The sequence below is a fragment of the Mustela erminea genome, chromosome 18 (assembly GCF_009829155.1).
Source record: "Mustela erminea isolate mMusErm1 chromosome 18, mMusErm1.Pri, whole genome shotgun sequence".
Classification (NCBI taxonomy): Eukaryota; Metazoa; Chordata; class Mammalia; order Carnivora; family Mustelidae; genus Mustela; species Mustela erminea.
In genome coordinates this window covers 61,861,680-61,874,715 of record NC_045631.1, presented here as the reverse complement: position 1 = coordinate 61,874,715, position 13,036 = coordinate 61,861,680, and the positions used below count along the sequence as shown (strand labels likewise).

Below are 13,036 nucleotides of genomic sequence, written 5' to 3'. Positions count from 1 at the left end.
GCCTGGGCTGGGAATACTCAAAGCACCCCACATACCTGAAGCTGCCCTCTACATCAAGAGGCCAAGCCCAGGAGCCCTTCCCTGAGCTCAGACCATTTAGGACGTGTGCACTCAAAGACCCAGGGAGGAGCGTGAGGCAGGGTCAAGGGGAGAAACCGGACATCAGCATCCCGGCCGGTAGAGACCATTCTCTGAGGAGGGTGCCCCGTGGCACAAGGGATAAGAGGACAGAAAGAAGTCTGCCCTGGAGGTGGGGCAGAGGAGCAGGGTCTGACTGACTTGGGACCAGCTGCCTGCTGACCCTGCCTCACCCCAGGGGGACCACAGTCAGCCTGGACCCCAGGAGCCCAGGGGCCCCAGGGTGGATAGGGTGGGGGCCCCAGGAGCAGGAGATGGAGGCCCGGCCATCGCTCCCCGCAGGGAGACCACAGCTGTGTGTGTACACATGTGCCCATAGGCAGGGGTGTGCGTGTGAGCTCACGTGGGTGTGCGTGTGTGCATATGCAAATGTGCACACGCACGGACGTCAGTGTGCTCGCACATCAGAGGGTGGGCCGCTCCAGACCAAGCCAGCAAACAAGGGCTGGCTTCTCCTCCTCCGTCTGAGGGCCCCTGTGCAGGAGGGCAGTGCTGGATAGTCCTTGTTCCTTTAGCCATCAGACCCTAAAGCTCAGAGCACAGAGCCCTCAAGCTTTTAAGGACCTATGAAAATGTTGAAACTGGGGGGAAATACCCTTTATTAGATCCAAATATGGAAAGAAAACTGCTTTGGAGCTTCTGGGCTACCCTCTAGGGATTCCCCTGGGTGTTCGTTTTAGGGATTTCTTGGGAAGGGCGTGTTCCCAAACATGCTTCCACCATAGCCAAGTCTCCTTGTCCTCAACCCTGTTCCCCAGGCAGAGCGGCCCGAACCCCGGCTGGCCCCCTCCCCAGCACCCCCGACTGAGCTGACCCGACGTCCGGACGTCCGTGAGAGGTGCCTGGGACGAGCTGGGCCCACCAGACACCACAGCCAAGGGCCTCAGGCTGAGAGGCCGGGGGGAGCTGTGTCCTTCCTGCTCAGGCCTGGGGCTTGGCAGGCAGTCCAGCCCCCCTCATGTCCCCCAGGCAGGTGCCCCCGCTCCAGGGAACGGGGTGGCAGGAGTGGAAATCAGTCGGACTTCCTTCGCACTTGCTGGCCCGGTCTCTGCATCCCCTCAGAGACCTTCGAGTCCGCCGTGAGCTGAGTTTTCCTGAGGTTCACACCCGACGCTGACTCAGACTCAAAACAGCGACTTGCAGCTGACTGGCTGGTGTCGGGCAGCTGTTACCCTCCCTGGGCTCACCCACCTCGGCCCCCCACCCAGCAAGGGAGGAACCTGTGGCCAGTTGGTGCTGAGCACCGTCGGGCTTGTGCTGGGATGATGCTCACCAGACCGCATCCCTAGCGTCCTTTGAGGACCCCGGCCCATGCCCTGTAACCCTCCTCCTGGTCACTTGGGACCACACCCTGGGTCACCCGACCCCCCAGATCTCCAGGGCCTGCCTAGGATGGGGGTGACATTTCTGGGTAGCTTCAGTGTGGTCATCTACGTGTTCACCTTCCCAAGTAAGCCCGAGGCCTGGCTGTGCCCAAGGTGACGGCCCGGAGGACATGGGCTCCACAGCTGTTGGTGGCCCATGGAGCGGACCAGCCTGGACGCCCATCAGCTATGCTGGGTCCCCAGGGGAGGGTGTCCCCGGGCTGGGTGGGCTGGCCAGACCCTCTTACGTGCGTCTTGGGGCCGCCCCAGAGGGTGGTTGGGAGGTCTGAACCAGGAAACCAACATCCAGCAGAAGCACGCGTCTGGCTTGGTGCCATCCTTCCAGAGGCCCCCGCCCGGCCCCAGTGTGAGGAGGAGCCCGCGGGACCTACCTCCCAGAGGCCCCTGACGAGACGCCCAAGGCCCAGGGACCCTGCCTCCACCTTCCTGTGCGTGGGGATGAGCCTGCTTCACGTGCTTCCTGTGACAGCCACGACATCATCACGTCCGCTCCGGGAACTATTTTTAACTGATTTATGTATTTCGTGTATGAGGAAGACATGAACTTCTGTTTCAGTTCGTTTTACAGGAAAGTGTCGCAACCATGCTCAGCTCAGCAATATTTACCACCACAGAGCGGCAGGGGAAGCCCACCTCAGCAGCAGCATCTGACAAGAGTTAATGAAGGTGGAAATGTCGGGCAGGCTCGATGCCACTCATTCTGCAAAGAGGGAAACCAGGAAGGCCTCCTTCCGTGGGACCCAACAAGCCCATCTCAGGAAAGAGCATCCCCTCTGCTCTCACGCCAGTCTTCCAGCACTGGACGCATCACGGCTGGTTCCTGGCCGTGGGGATGGAGGGCTGCCAGGCGACCAAGGGGCCGAGGGTCACCATTAGTGCCCCTTCTTGAGGCAAGGGTCTTCGGGACACTGTTGGCGGCCAGCCCATCCCCTCCTCTTTCAGACAAGGAGCGGCTCATGGAAGGGGTGCCACCAGGTGGTTGGGTCTGTGGCTCCTGCTTCCTGAGGGAGCTCCTTCCCCCAGCAGCCCAGGAGGACCTGGCGCGCTCCCGCAGTCGCGGCCGGGAGGGTCGTCACCCGGTCCCCAGAACTCACACACCCTCAGGCCCCACTCTCAGCTGGGACTCTACTTCTCTCACTTTTCCTAACCTCTCCCCTCACTCATTTGGGCCCAAATTAACAACTGCTTTTTTCTTCTCTACTCTTTCTTTCTTTTTTTTTTTTTTTTACCACTTTCTTAGCCCCAGGCTCCCTTACAACAGTCTTCCACCAGCAAGCGCCAGGCTGCTGGGCAGCTCTGAGCAGGGAAACAAGCAGCAGGGGAAGAGGAGATGGAGACAGGCGGAGAGGTTCAGGGGCCAGTCCCAGAGGCTGTCCGGAGAACAAGGGACATGTTCTCAGAAAACAGGCAACATGCGAATGTGGAGAATTAGGACTAGGGTCTCAGAGGTCAGCCCAAGCCAGCCCCAGTGAACACAGCCAGGGGTCAGGCCAGACAGCGAGGGTGTGGTCCCCCAGGAGCCACACCCCCAGGGAGGGCATCTACACTGGGCTTCCAACCCCCAGAACACAGTCTTCCAGGGGCCGGCAATGACCTGTGCCAGAATATGGGACATTTTGCTCTCGCAGTGCATGCCTGGGCTACCTACCCACAGAGCAGGGAAGGCTGGTCCGTTACCTGGCTTTCACGGTGAGAAGGCTTGACCTTGGGGTATCAGTCGAAGGACACCTGAGCAGCCCCGCTTCTGTCCCCAGCTCCATGCTCTCTCCTTGGCAGAAACATGAACGTATCTGCACTTCCAGATCTCAGGACCTCTCCAGACTTCTCAGAATCTGGCTGGCTTGACCACATGGTGACTGTGTTCCCCCCAGAAGCCCCCAGCAATGGGGATGTGTCTATTCCGAGGTCATCGGGGCACACAGGTGTTGGGCACACTCACCTGGAGGCTGCCCTTCCCAGCCATTCCCCACCCGCCTCCCGTCTTCTGGAAGAAGCAATAAGAACGCCAGAGTCTGGAAATTGCTTGGAGGCTAGGGGGACCCTACGACCTGCTGTGAGCTCTGTCAGACCACCTGACTCATTCCCAAGGGGTTTACACAGAGGTGCTAATTCAGTCGGCACAAGGAGCCTTTTGGAGAAGAAGAAACTGAGGCTGGAACAGAGTCAGGAAGTGGCCAGCACCCGCTCCGTGTGGGGCGAGGCATGGACTGCAGCCCAGGAAGCCCGGCCCAGAGCCCGTGCTCCAAGTCCCTACACTATAATTTGAGTCCTCCAGGGTTCCTGATATCTCAGATTTAATGTGGAAAAATGGTTCCACTCTGTCTCATCCCATACCCAAAATAAACGCAGAGAGATTAAAGGCAAAAAGTATAATTATAAAAGAACTACGAGAGAAAAGAAAGTGCACACTCTCAGCAAAACAGGCAAGACCAGAACCTAACCCTTAAGGAAACAACTGACTAAGGAGACGGAGCTGACTACAAGAAATCCAAGGACCTGCGTGCAGTGAAGAAGACCCCCTAGAAAGCTAAAATGTGAAGCAAGAGACGGGAGCAGTATCTGCAAGGTAAGCCCGAGGGTTGAGGTTTATCATATGTAAACAGCACCCACAAGTCAGTAAGGAAAAACCAATAACCCAATCAGAAATTGGCAAAGGAGAACAAAAAATATATAAAACATCTTAATGAACACAACACATCATTCAGTCCCCATTAGTCACAGGAACGAGAAGTTGAAAAACATTTGATGACCAGATCCGGTGTCGGTAAGATGAGAGAAAGGGGCACATTCACAAAGCGCGTGCGAGGGTGTAAATCAGGCATTGGGAACCTCTACCAGAAATTTAAATGCACGTATCCCAACACCCCAGCCCCATGGAGAGATGTCTAAGATGCCCTGCTGGCCACAGCCAAGTCCTGACAACTGCCGCATGGGGACAAGCCCCAAGCTTCTGTCTTCTGGGAAACCCAGCTGTCATGGAGAGCTCAGAGCCCATCTGAACGCCTGGGGGGCCACCCTGGGCTGGGCACCTGGGAGGGAGGCCATCCCTGCCTGCAAACCCCATATTCAGCTGCCCCGAGGGGCTCTGGGGGCAGGCCGGGGGTGGGGTGCCGCCTCTACTCCACGCTCACCAGGACCTGGAGAGGAGAGGGAGACCCAGAGAGGGTCGGAGGCTCCGGGAGCTCACACAGGGAGAAGACGACCCAGGAAGAACCACACCACGACATGTCAGAGTTGGCGTGGGCCCGGCCACGGGGAGGGACCAGCCACGCAGAGGACTCGGGGTGCCCGCGTCGCTGTGCTCTGCAGGCAGCTTCCCCATCCCTCCATACTCTGGCACTGTGAGGCCTGTGGCTTGCTCCTCCCTCTACAGGCAGGGCTCTGTGGCCACGTGGACGGAGCTGGAGTGGACAGATTCGTGGCCCTTCTCTTGGGACTGATTTTTAAATCTCAGGAAGGAGCTGCGGCGGCTCTGCCTTCCGGAGAGTTTCATCCCGAACTTGTACTCCCTCTAAGGCACTTATTCCATCCAGATGCTTCTGAAACGTGCTCTGCGCTCAGACCGTCCTGGACGGGGGTGGGCGGCCTGGGCAGGGTTCCCATCTCATGAGTCAGGAAGCGGGGTCCAAGGAGGGGCCCCCCCTCCCCGGGAAATGGTGTGGGACTGGTTCCAGGTGCTTTTCCAGCCCAGTGCTCCTGGGCTCCAGGGAAGGCGTGTGGGGCTAGTGGTTGGGTGTGGGGTCAGGGCTGGCGTCCAGCCTTCCTCCAGCCCCAGGTTCCTGACCTACACTTGGGTGCTGCCTGTCCCTCCTCATTCACGCTGGTATCATGGGGCCCGATCTTCCCAGGAAGTGTCCTCTGCCGATCGAGAGCCTCGGAGGCCACAGGCCAAGTGTATAGGGGTGGGTGGGTAAGGAATGGCCCTGGGACAGTTGACCACAGTGGACCCTCCTACAGAGATGATCCCTGTGTGGGGCTCTGGTGTGTGACACGGTACCACGGGGACACCCTGTACTCCTGTTCCCTCTATTTCTGACCTGGGCCTCAGAACACCTCCAGAAGCTGCCCCTTCCCTCCGCTCTTACCAGTCGTCTGTCTCCTGACATCTTCTCCGTGGGGAAGCCTCAGGGACACTGAACACCTGGGCTGACGGCATCTCCTGTGCTCGCTGCCTCGCAGGCACCCAGCTCCAGGCCAAACCACATCCCCTATGGCCCCGCAACTTGCAGGACCCCACACATCCCCCAGGGCCAGGGGCCTACAGCACCCACACATCCCCCAGGACTCGGGGGCCTACATGACTTCCCCTCTCACGGCATTGACTGAGCTTGGTCTTCATGGCACAGCCAGGCTGGAGAAGGACGAACTGAGGGTACTTCCCCTTCTCTGTCCCAGAAGCGGACCAGGACTGCCACGGAGCCACCACCACTTGGTGGCCTGGGAACATAGCTCCGGCACACACTCACCAGCTGGAGGATGGAGGCCCCAAGGGTGCCAGGGCCCTGTTGGCCTGGGCCTCCCACATCCAGACCCCACCTCTCTCTCTCCCTCCCACAGTCGGTCCACTGCCTGGCCCGCTCCTGCTCACCCGGCAGATAAGACTGGCTCCGCCCCCCACAAGCTGCCCTGGGGCAGGCCTTAATGACCCCAACACTGCCCTAATCATGGACTCGTGGGGTAAGTTCATGGATGGGTTGCTGAAGCACCCACGGTGTGCCCATGCCTTGTCTAAGGAAGAGCTCCTGCACACGCAGCCCCACCCAAGGCAGAGGGCCATCGCTGAGGGAAGGGAGTCAGGAGAGGTGACCCAGAGGTTGGGGACATAGAGGGGGCACCCACCCACCCACATGGCCACCCCACCCCACCCAGCAGAAGGCACAGCTCTTCCCCTGGGTGACGTCAGGTGCCCACCCCTCTGCAGACCAACCTCAGTGAGAACAGGGAGTCTGGCCTCCTGTTCACCCCAGTTCAGGGCACCCCAGTCCACCTCACCCGGTTTCTCAGATGAACCAGGTCTCAGAGCAACCAAGGGCAGGCAGGATTTGGCCAGGCCTCAGACATGGTCCTGGAACTTTAAGAGTCAATTACCATTTAAGTTAACGTGGCCCAGAGCCCATTCCCCACTCTAAACCAAGGTTGAAGGCGGCCTCTCATCCCCACTAGGGGTGTGTCCACAAAGAATGACCACAAACTGGGGTCATGTCCCAAAGACACGGGCCCCAGTTTCCTCCCGTGACAGTGACCACAGGCCCTGGGAGAGGGGCTGGGAGGACTGGGGGAGCCCCAAGAGGTGAGTGCCAGGGGTGCCCCAGGTTGGAGGGAGGGGGTCTGGATGTCGGAGGACCGGGCCACTGAGATTCCCTCCTGAGGCCACGTGGATCCTTCCATATGCACCAGCTGCTGGGGCCTCTGCAGCTTCGGGCTTCCTTCCTCACGGGCTGTGACCAGCCCTGCCCTAGGGGAGGAGCCCACACTGGCAGACCGCCCTGCCAGGCCAGGCGACGCTGGCCTGTGGTCCTGAAGCCCAACAAAGAACAACAAACTGACATTCCAGCTGAACGCAAACTCGCCTGAATTCCCACCCTGGAGCCCATCTCAGGTTCCCCGTCCCTAGAGGAAGACGCTGGCCTCCCTGAAGAAACAAAGGCCCCGGCTGACAAGGCCTCTGTCCTGACTCCACTCCTGGCCCCACCCAGGCCCCCAGCCCATGCCCCACATCCACCCAGGCTCCTCCTGCCCCTCCCAGGGGCCCCACCGTCCTCCCTGGGCTCGTGACCCACAATCAGGCAGGATTTTCAGAGACGCTGACACAACCTCAGTAGGACTGGGGTCTCCCAACCCTGCCCCACCCAGGAAGCAGGTATCCCCCTAACTCGCCTGGCCATTCTCACAGACTTTGCTTCTCATGCCCAAGGTGAATGACCCCCTGCAAATCTGGGGTCTTTCTGGATTCTAGCCCTGACCCTGCCCTCAATCTCACCCGGCAGCCAGAAAAGCCCCCTGCTCTCCCACGCCCGGCCCAGCCCCAGAAGGCCTCCAGCCTCACCTGAGTCAGATTCCTTCCCGGCTCTATGCGGTGCTGGTCGTGCCCTGCTCACCCGCGAGGTGCCCAGGCTGCGAAGGACACAGACTTCCTGGGAAGTGGCTCTTAAGCTCATCCCAAAGGGTGTAACCTTGGACCCGCTGGGCTTGGCCGCACCTTCATGCCCATCTCCTGGGTTGGGCGGGGCAGATGCCGGGCTCTGCCAATGTCTGAAAGCAGCTGGCGTCTCACCAGGCCACGGACCCCGCGGGGCCCTGCTTGGGCGCCTGCCAGGCCTACTCGGGCCCCAGGGACGGGCGTGGGGTTAGAAAAGGCCCTTGTCACTACAGCAGTGCCCATACACCAGCCCCGAATGCCTCTTGGGGTGAGACACAGCCTGGCCTCTTGCCCCTGTGGGCCATGCTCCCCTACCCCTGCTTGGAGGCCCCTCCAGTGCAGCCTGGGCCTCCTCGTTCCTTGGCCTCCGCTCTGTCCTGAACCCAGAAGCCCCTAGCTCCAGCTGAGGCCACGTTCCAGGCAGAAACAGACCCTCCCAGCATTACATGGGGGTCTGCGGACACGCACAGGCAGAGCCCCAGGGGTCCTCAGGTCCTTCCCATCTGTGCAGGAGCCAGGGTCTGAAAGACCGTTGCCAGAGCAGAGCAAGGCCTGACTGACCACCAGGGGCCCGCCGGCGAGACAGTGCTGTCTCTGGAACCTCTGAGGAGAGGGTCTGTCCTCGGGAGCCTCCAAGGGTGACCCAACCCTAAAGCATGAGGGCCTCTGGTGCCATCTTCACCTCCTGACCTGGGTAGTACACAGTCAGGGCTCCCAGGCAGCTCCTCCAGAGGGCGAGAGAAGACGTTCAGGGAGCCCAGAGATAGTGAGGAGGCCGGGAAAGCCGAGGGTCTGGGCACTCCAGAGGAGGGCTGTGGGGCAAAAACCCTCATCAGAGTCCCCACCCCTGAGGCCGGCCTGAAGGAGGACGCGGTGGCAGTCCCGACGGAGCCGGGTGCACAGGGAGCGACGCGGCCGCACGGCCAGGGCCACACCCCAGGGTCTCCAGCACAAGCAGCAGAAGAGGGTTTCGATCCCAGCAATCCCACTCATGCCCACGGGGACCCAACAGTTTTTTATTCCAGGACATTCACATGTGTTAAAACAGGAAATGAAGTCTGTGAGAAACAGCATCCCCCACACACTCCCGGGGCAGTAGGCTCTTCCTGTGGCCTCAGCCCCAGCCACCTCCACACGGCCCCGGGGAGGGACCCCCAGGCACGGCCCACGTCCTGTCCAACCCCCGCGTTCCTGGGCTGCTTGTTCTCTGAAGCATTCCAGCACATACACGGACATACACTTCTGCAAACACGTGTGGGCATATACGTGCGTGCTTGCACAGGTGCACCAGGCTGGGCTCCGAAGCCCTGTGCAGCCACGGCTGGCTGTATGGGCTCACAGGGCACAGGGGCAAATGTGGGGGTGGGGCTGGAGATCGAGCAACTCTGCCCAGGGCTCCCTTGCCGTGAACGACTCTTCCCATGCCAGGATCCCCCCACAGCTGGGGAGCACAGGTCGGTCCCACTCCGCAGCTGGGCACCTGGGACCAGCCTGGTGGGGGAATGTGATCGTAAGTTTCCATCATTTTAGACCCACCGCCCTCGGGGTGACGCTATCACAGAGGCGGTCACAGATGTTGGGGATCAGCCACCATTTCTCTGTGGAGTTGACACCACTGGCCTTAACTCCGGTTCTATTTGGGAAACACCATCAGAAGGGCCACTCACCCCTTTCTGGGGCCATGTTACTGAGGTGGCAGGCATGGCCACACCTCCAGACGAAGCCCCCGCTGACCATGGTGGCCACCCCAGAGAGGGTTCTGGCCCCCCAACACTCCAAATGGCCGCTGCGACAGGCTGGGGGCTCATAGGCCTCGGGAGGTATTAGGGCTCAATTCCGCCTAGATCGTCCTGGTGGCCTGGAGGCCTGTGACTGAGGTCAGGCTTCCCGGGAACACCCGGGCACCCACCAGTGCCTTTGGTAGGTGGCTTTTGTGGACGGAGCTCCCTGGCAGCCACCCCATGTTATGCCTCCACCGCCCACCACCCTTGCCACATGGAAGGGCCCCACTGGCTTAAGGTCCCAGGGATGGCTATGCCCGGGCCCGTCCTCTCCTCTTCCTGTCCCAGCAGGGCCTGGCTCCCCCCTTGTGGCCTCAGCCTCTGGGACCCCATATCCCTCTGTAAATGGAAGAGATTTTAAGAAGGACAGACAGGCAGGGAAATGACCAGAGGTGGGGGGACGTCCCTCGGCCACACAACTTGCCACACACACCCTGTCCCCCTAGCGCACTGTTGAGCACGTCTTCACAGAAAGCACGGTGCTTCAGGATCACCTGTCACGCGGCTGGCCAGAGTAAGGAGGACAGAAGCTCCCCCAGACCGGAAACTCACCTTCAGACCTGGACATCCAACAGAACAAACGGCTTTATTTGTGCTTTCCACAAAAGCTGTTTCTGCAGCAGAAAATGCATGAGGTTGACCTGAGAAGTTTCCTTTGACTTAAATATGCAACAGATGTCGTGAGCCAATGTTTTAATTGACCCGAAGGATGCCCCACCCATGGCCACCCTCAGAAGACCAGCATTCCCCAAGAGCCACCACGTCGGCCAGCAGCTCCAGGACTCTCAACCAGCTGGGGCTGTGCAGGTGAGTCGGGACCCAGGATCAGGGCCTTCATCCCAAGAGACACTAACAGAGGCCCCACCGAGGCCTGTGCTGGCACAGTGAGGCCAAGATGGAAAGCCCTTTCTTGGCCTCAGGACTTTCTTCACTGCCACCTTCAACCTTGCCGCAGACGTGAAGCTGTGAGAAGAAGAACCTCGTCTCCTTACATCCATCCAGCCCCTCGCAGAGAAGCAGCCCCCTCGGCAGGGGACCTGAATGGCTGGTGCATTTTCCACAGCTTGGGCTTGACCGTCTCTGGGATGGTGACTGGCGGGAATGGGCACCAAAGTGAAGTTCTTTGAGAGGAAGGCCCTAATCCTGCAGGCACGGAGTGAGTGGAGCCAGCAAAACAGGGAACGCACTCAGGAGCCGGAGGGCACGGCAGGCAGGGATGGCCATCCGAGGGCTGGAGCGGACACGGGGGTGGGTGAGGCTTAGGGCAGGCGGATGCCAGGACCTTCAAGGACTGAGGGGGGTGTGTGTGTGTGTGTATGTCTGTGTATCTGATTGTACGGTAGGTGGACAGACAGAAAGGTGTAGCAGCTGCGGATGCCTGGACAGTCAGACAGGACAGAGGAGCTGACATAGACGCGTAAGGGTTTGTGCTGTGTGTGTGCTGGGTTCCACAGTGGGTGAAAACATGGGCTTTGAAACCCAGCAGACCCGAGTTCGAGTGTCAGACCAACTGATTAAATCCAAAGGACCCGGACCGCTCGCACAGACTCAGTTTCCTTACTTCCCAAGGGGCCCAGGTGGAGAGTGTGTATGTGTCTGTAACGCCACGACCACGTGTCAGTGAGGAGACAAGTTTGCTCTGTGGCTTCTCCTTCTTACCTGACGGTGGGCCAGGCCCTGTTCTATAGCAGACGCAGATCCTGGTCCGTAAGGACACCTTCCGGCAGGGACACAACAGCACGATCACGAGGCCTTTGGCAGATGCTGCTGCCAAGCTTAGGCCAGGGCAGGCTGGGGTCCACAGGTGCCAAGTGGCCGCAGTGAGAAGGGTACCAGGGAAGGACACTTCGCTTTCCTGGCCCTAGCGAGGAGGAGGGCAAGGAAGGGGGCCAGGGTAGGGGAGACACAGAATCCAAAATGTTCTCAAGACCAGGAAGGGGCATCCCTGGCTGCCTGAAATCCACATGTCTACTCTCTCAGGGGAACTGGGACTCCAAAGTGGACTCAGCTTGATCAAACAGACAGACAGACAGAGAGCTGTGACATGTCTTGGTCCCTGGAGACGCGACATGAGGCGCACCGTGGGTGGGAGAGTCCACTCTGACCGGAAGACCCACCCTAAGGGCTCTCGAGGCAGAGACAGCGGGACGGAGGAAGGCTCGGGGGGCCCCGGTCGCTAAGCGTCCAAATGGCTGGAGAATACAGATGCCTCCGTGACTCCCCAAGGACACAGCAGAATGGAAGGGAGCTGGGGACCCCGGGGATTTGTCTCTGAGCATCCAGGGCTCACCAGGGGCAGGTGGGACTCTATGGCCGCCTGCGGGCCTGTGTCCCCAAGTGATCCCAGCCCTGGTTTCCAAAAGCACCAGCAGATGGTTAACGTTGGGGTGGGAGCTGCAGGACCCCAGGATTCTCGAGCAGGACCCCTGGAGAAGTTGCCATGGGGGCTTGTACCCTGTGGTCCGCGGGCCGTCGTCCACACGCCCTTCATAGTCTGGAAGTTATTGAGAGGGAGCTCAGCGTCGAGGAGGGGCCCCCAGCAGCAGATGGGCTGGGGTGTCTGTCTACTGGGAACAAACTGGCCGTCAGGGTAGGGCACGTCCAGCCAATAATGCTGAAGCCGCGTGTGCCAGATGTCGCCGTGTGTCACCGCAGGTCCCCATGGCTTCCTGCCATGCTCCGGGACTCGGGCAGAGGGCGCGCCATCCTCCAGCCCCGCAGCACGTGGAGGGGGAGAGAAACAGGGGAGCTTCTGATGCCCATGAGCCAAGGCACAGACGGCTCCGGCGTGTCTGCCCCACGCCACCCCCACGTGCACCCCGCGGAGGCTACGCCACGCGTCAGGGCCTCCGCAGCCTGGGGACAAGACCCCAGCAATTCTCCCCGCCACACACAGGTGACCCCACCCCACCCCCGCACCGGCCATCAACTCGAGCCCCCGGGGCAGTCCTGCAGGCGCCAGCGCCTCTCTGGACCTCAGAGCTCCCCAGTAAGCCCTTGGCCTCCTCCGGGCCACCAGAAACCCTCCGACCCAGGCAACACCTGTCACTGCGCCGACTCCAGGGCCAGCCTCCCGCCCTTGTCCTGGAGGGTCAGCAGCATGGGTACAGACGGGTACGCCCCGTCCAGGGCAGGCTGGCCCTGGGACTTCCGGGACACCCACTTCCTGCCCCCGGCCCGCGTCACCAGCCACCGTGGCCCTGCCTCACTGTTGCCTTGGCTGGTCTCCCCCTCGGCATGAGTTCCCTGTGGCCGCTGCAGTCACTTACCACGATTAACACGACTTTATTACCTTACAGTTCCGGAGCTCAGAACTCCAGAATGGGGTTCACTGGGCTACACCAGGGTCGATAAGATAGGATGGCCTTCTTTCCGGAAACCCAAATGCGCTTCCTTGCCTCTCCCAGCTCCCAGAGGCCCCGGTCCTCCCCTCCCCTCCCCTCCCCTCCCCCACCTTCAAGTCTCGACCCTGACCTGCGTGCAGCCTCACGTCTTCCCCCCCTCGCTCTCCGGACTGCCCTGCACCCCCAGCCCCCAGCCCCGTAACCCCGCATAGCCCTTCCCTCGTCATACCTGTGCAACTCCCTGGGACG

The 13,036-nt window shown here is 60.6% G+C and overlaps 1 protein-coding gene across 2 annotated transcripts; it reads left to right on the top strand.

The window, feature by feature from the left end:
* Positions 1-1,826: 1,826 nt before the first annotated feature.
* Positions 1,827-10,977, top strand: LOC116578110. Of its 2 annotated transcripts, none has more exons than XM_032322067.1 (3): positions 1,827-4,089; positions 6,081-6,200; positions 10,119-10,977. In XM_032322067.1, exon 1 carries the CDS (start codon positions 2,039-2,041, stop codon positions 2,993-2,995), a length of 957 nt encoding a protein of 318 aa, XP_032177958.1. In that variant the 5' UTR covers positions 1,827-2,038; the 3' UTR covers positions 2,996-4,089; positions 6,081-6,200; positions 10,119-10,977. The 2 variants fall into 2 exon arrangements, with proteins under 2 accessions (XP_032177958.1, XP_032177957.1); XM_032322066.1 differs by having other exon boundaries at positions 9,193-10,977.
* Positions 10,978-13,036: the final 2,059 nt, after the last annotated feature.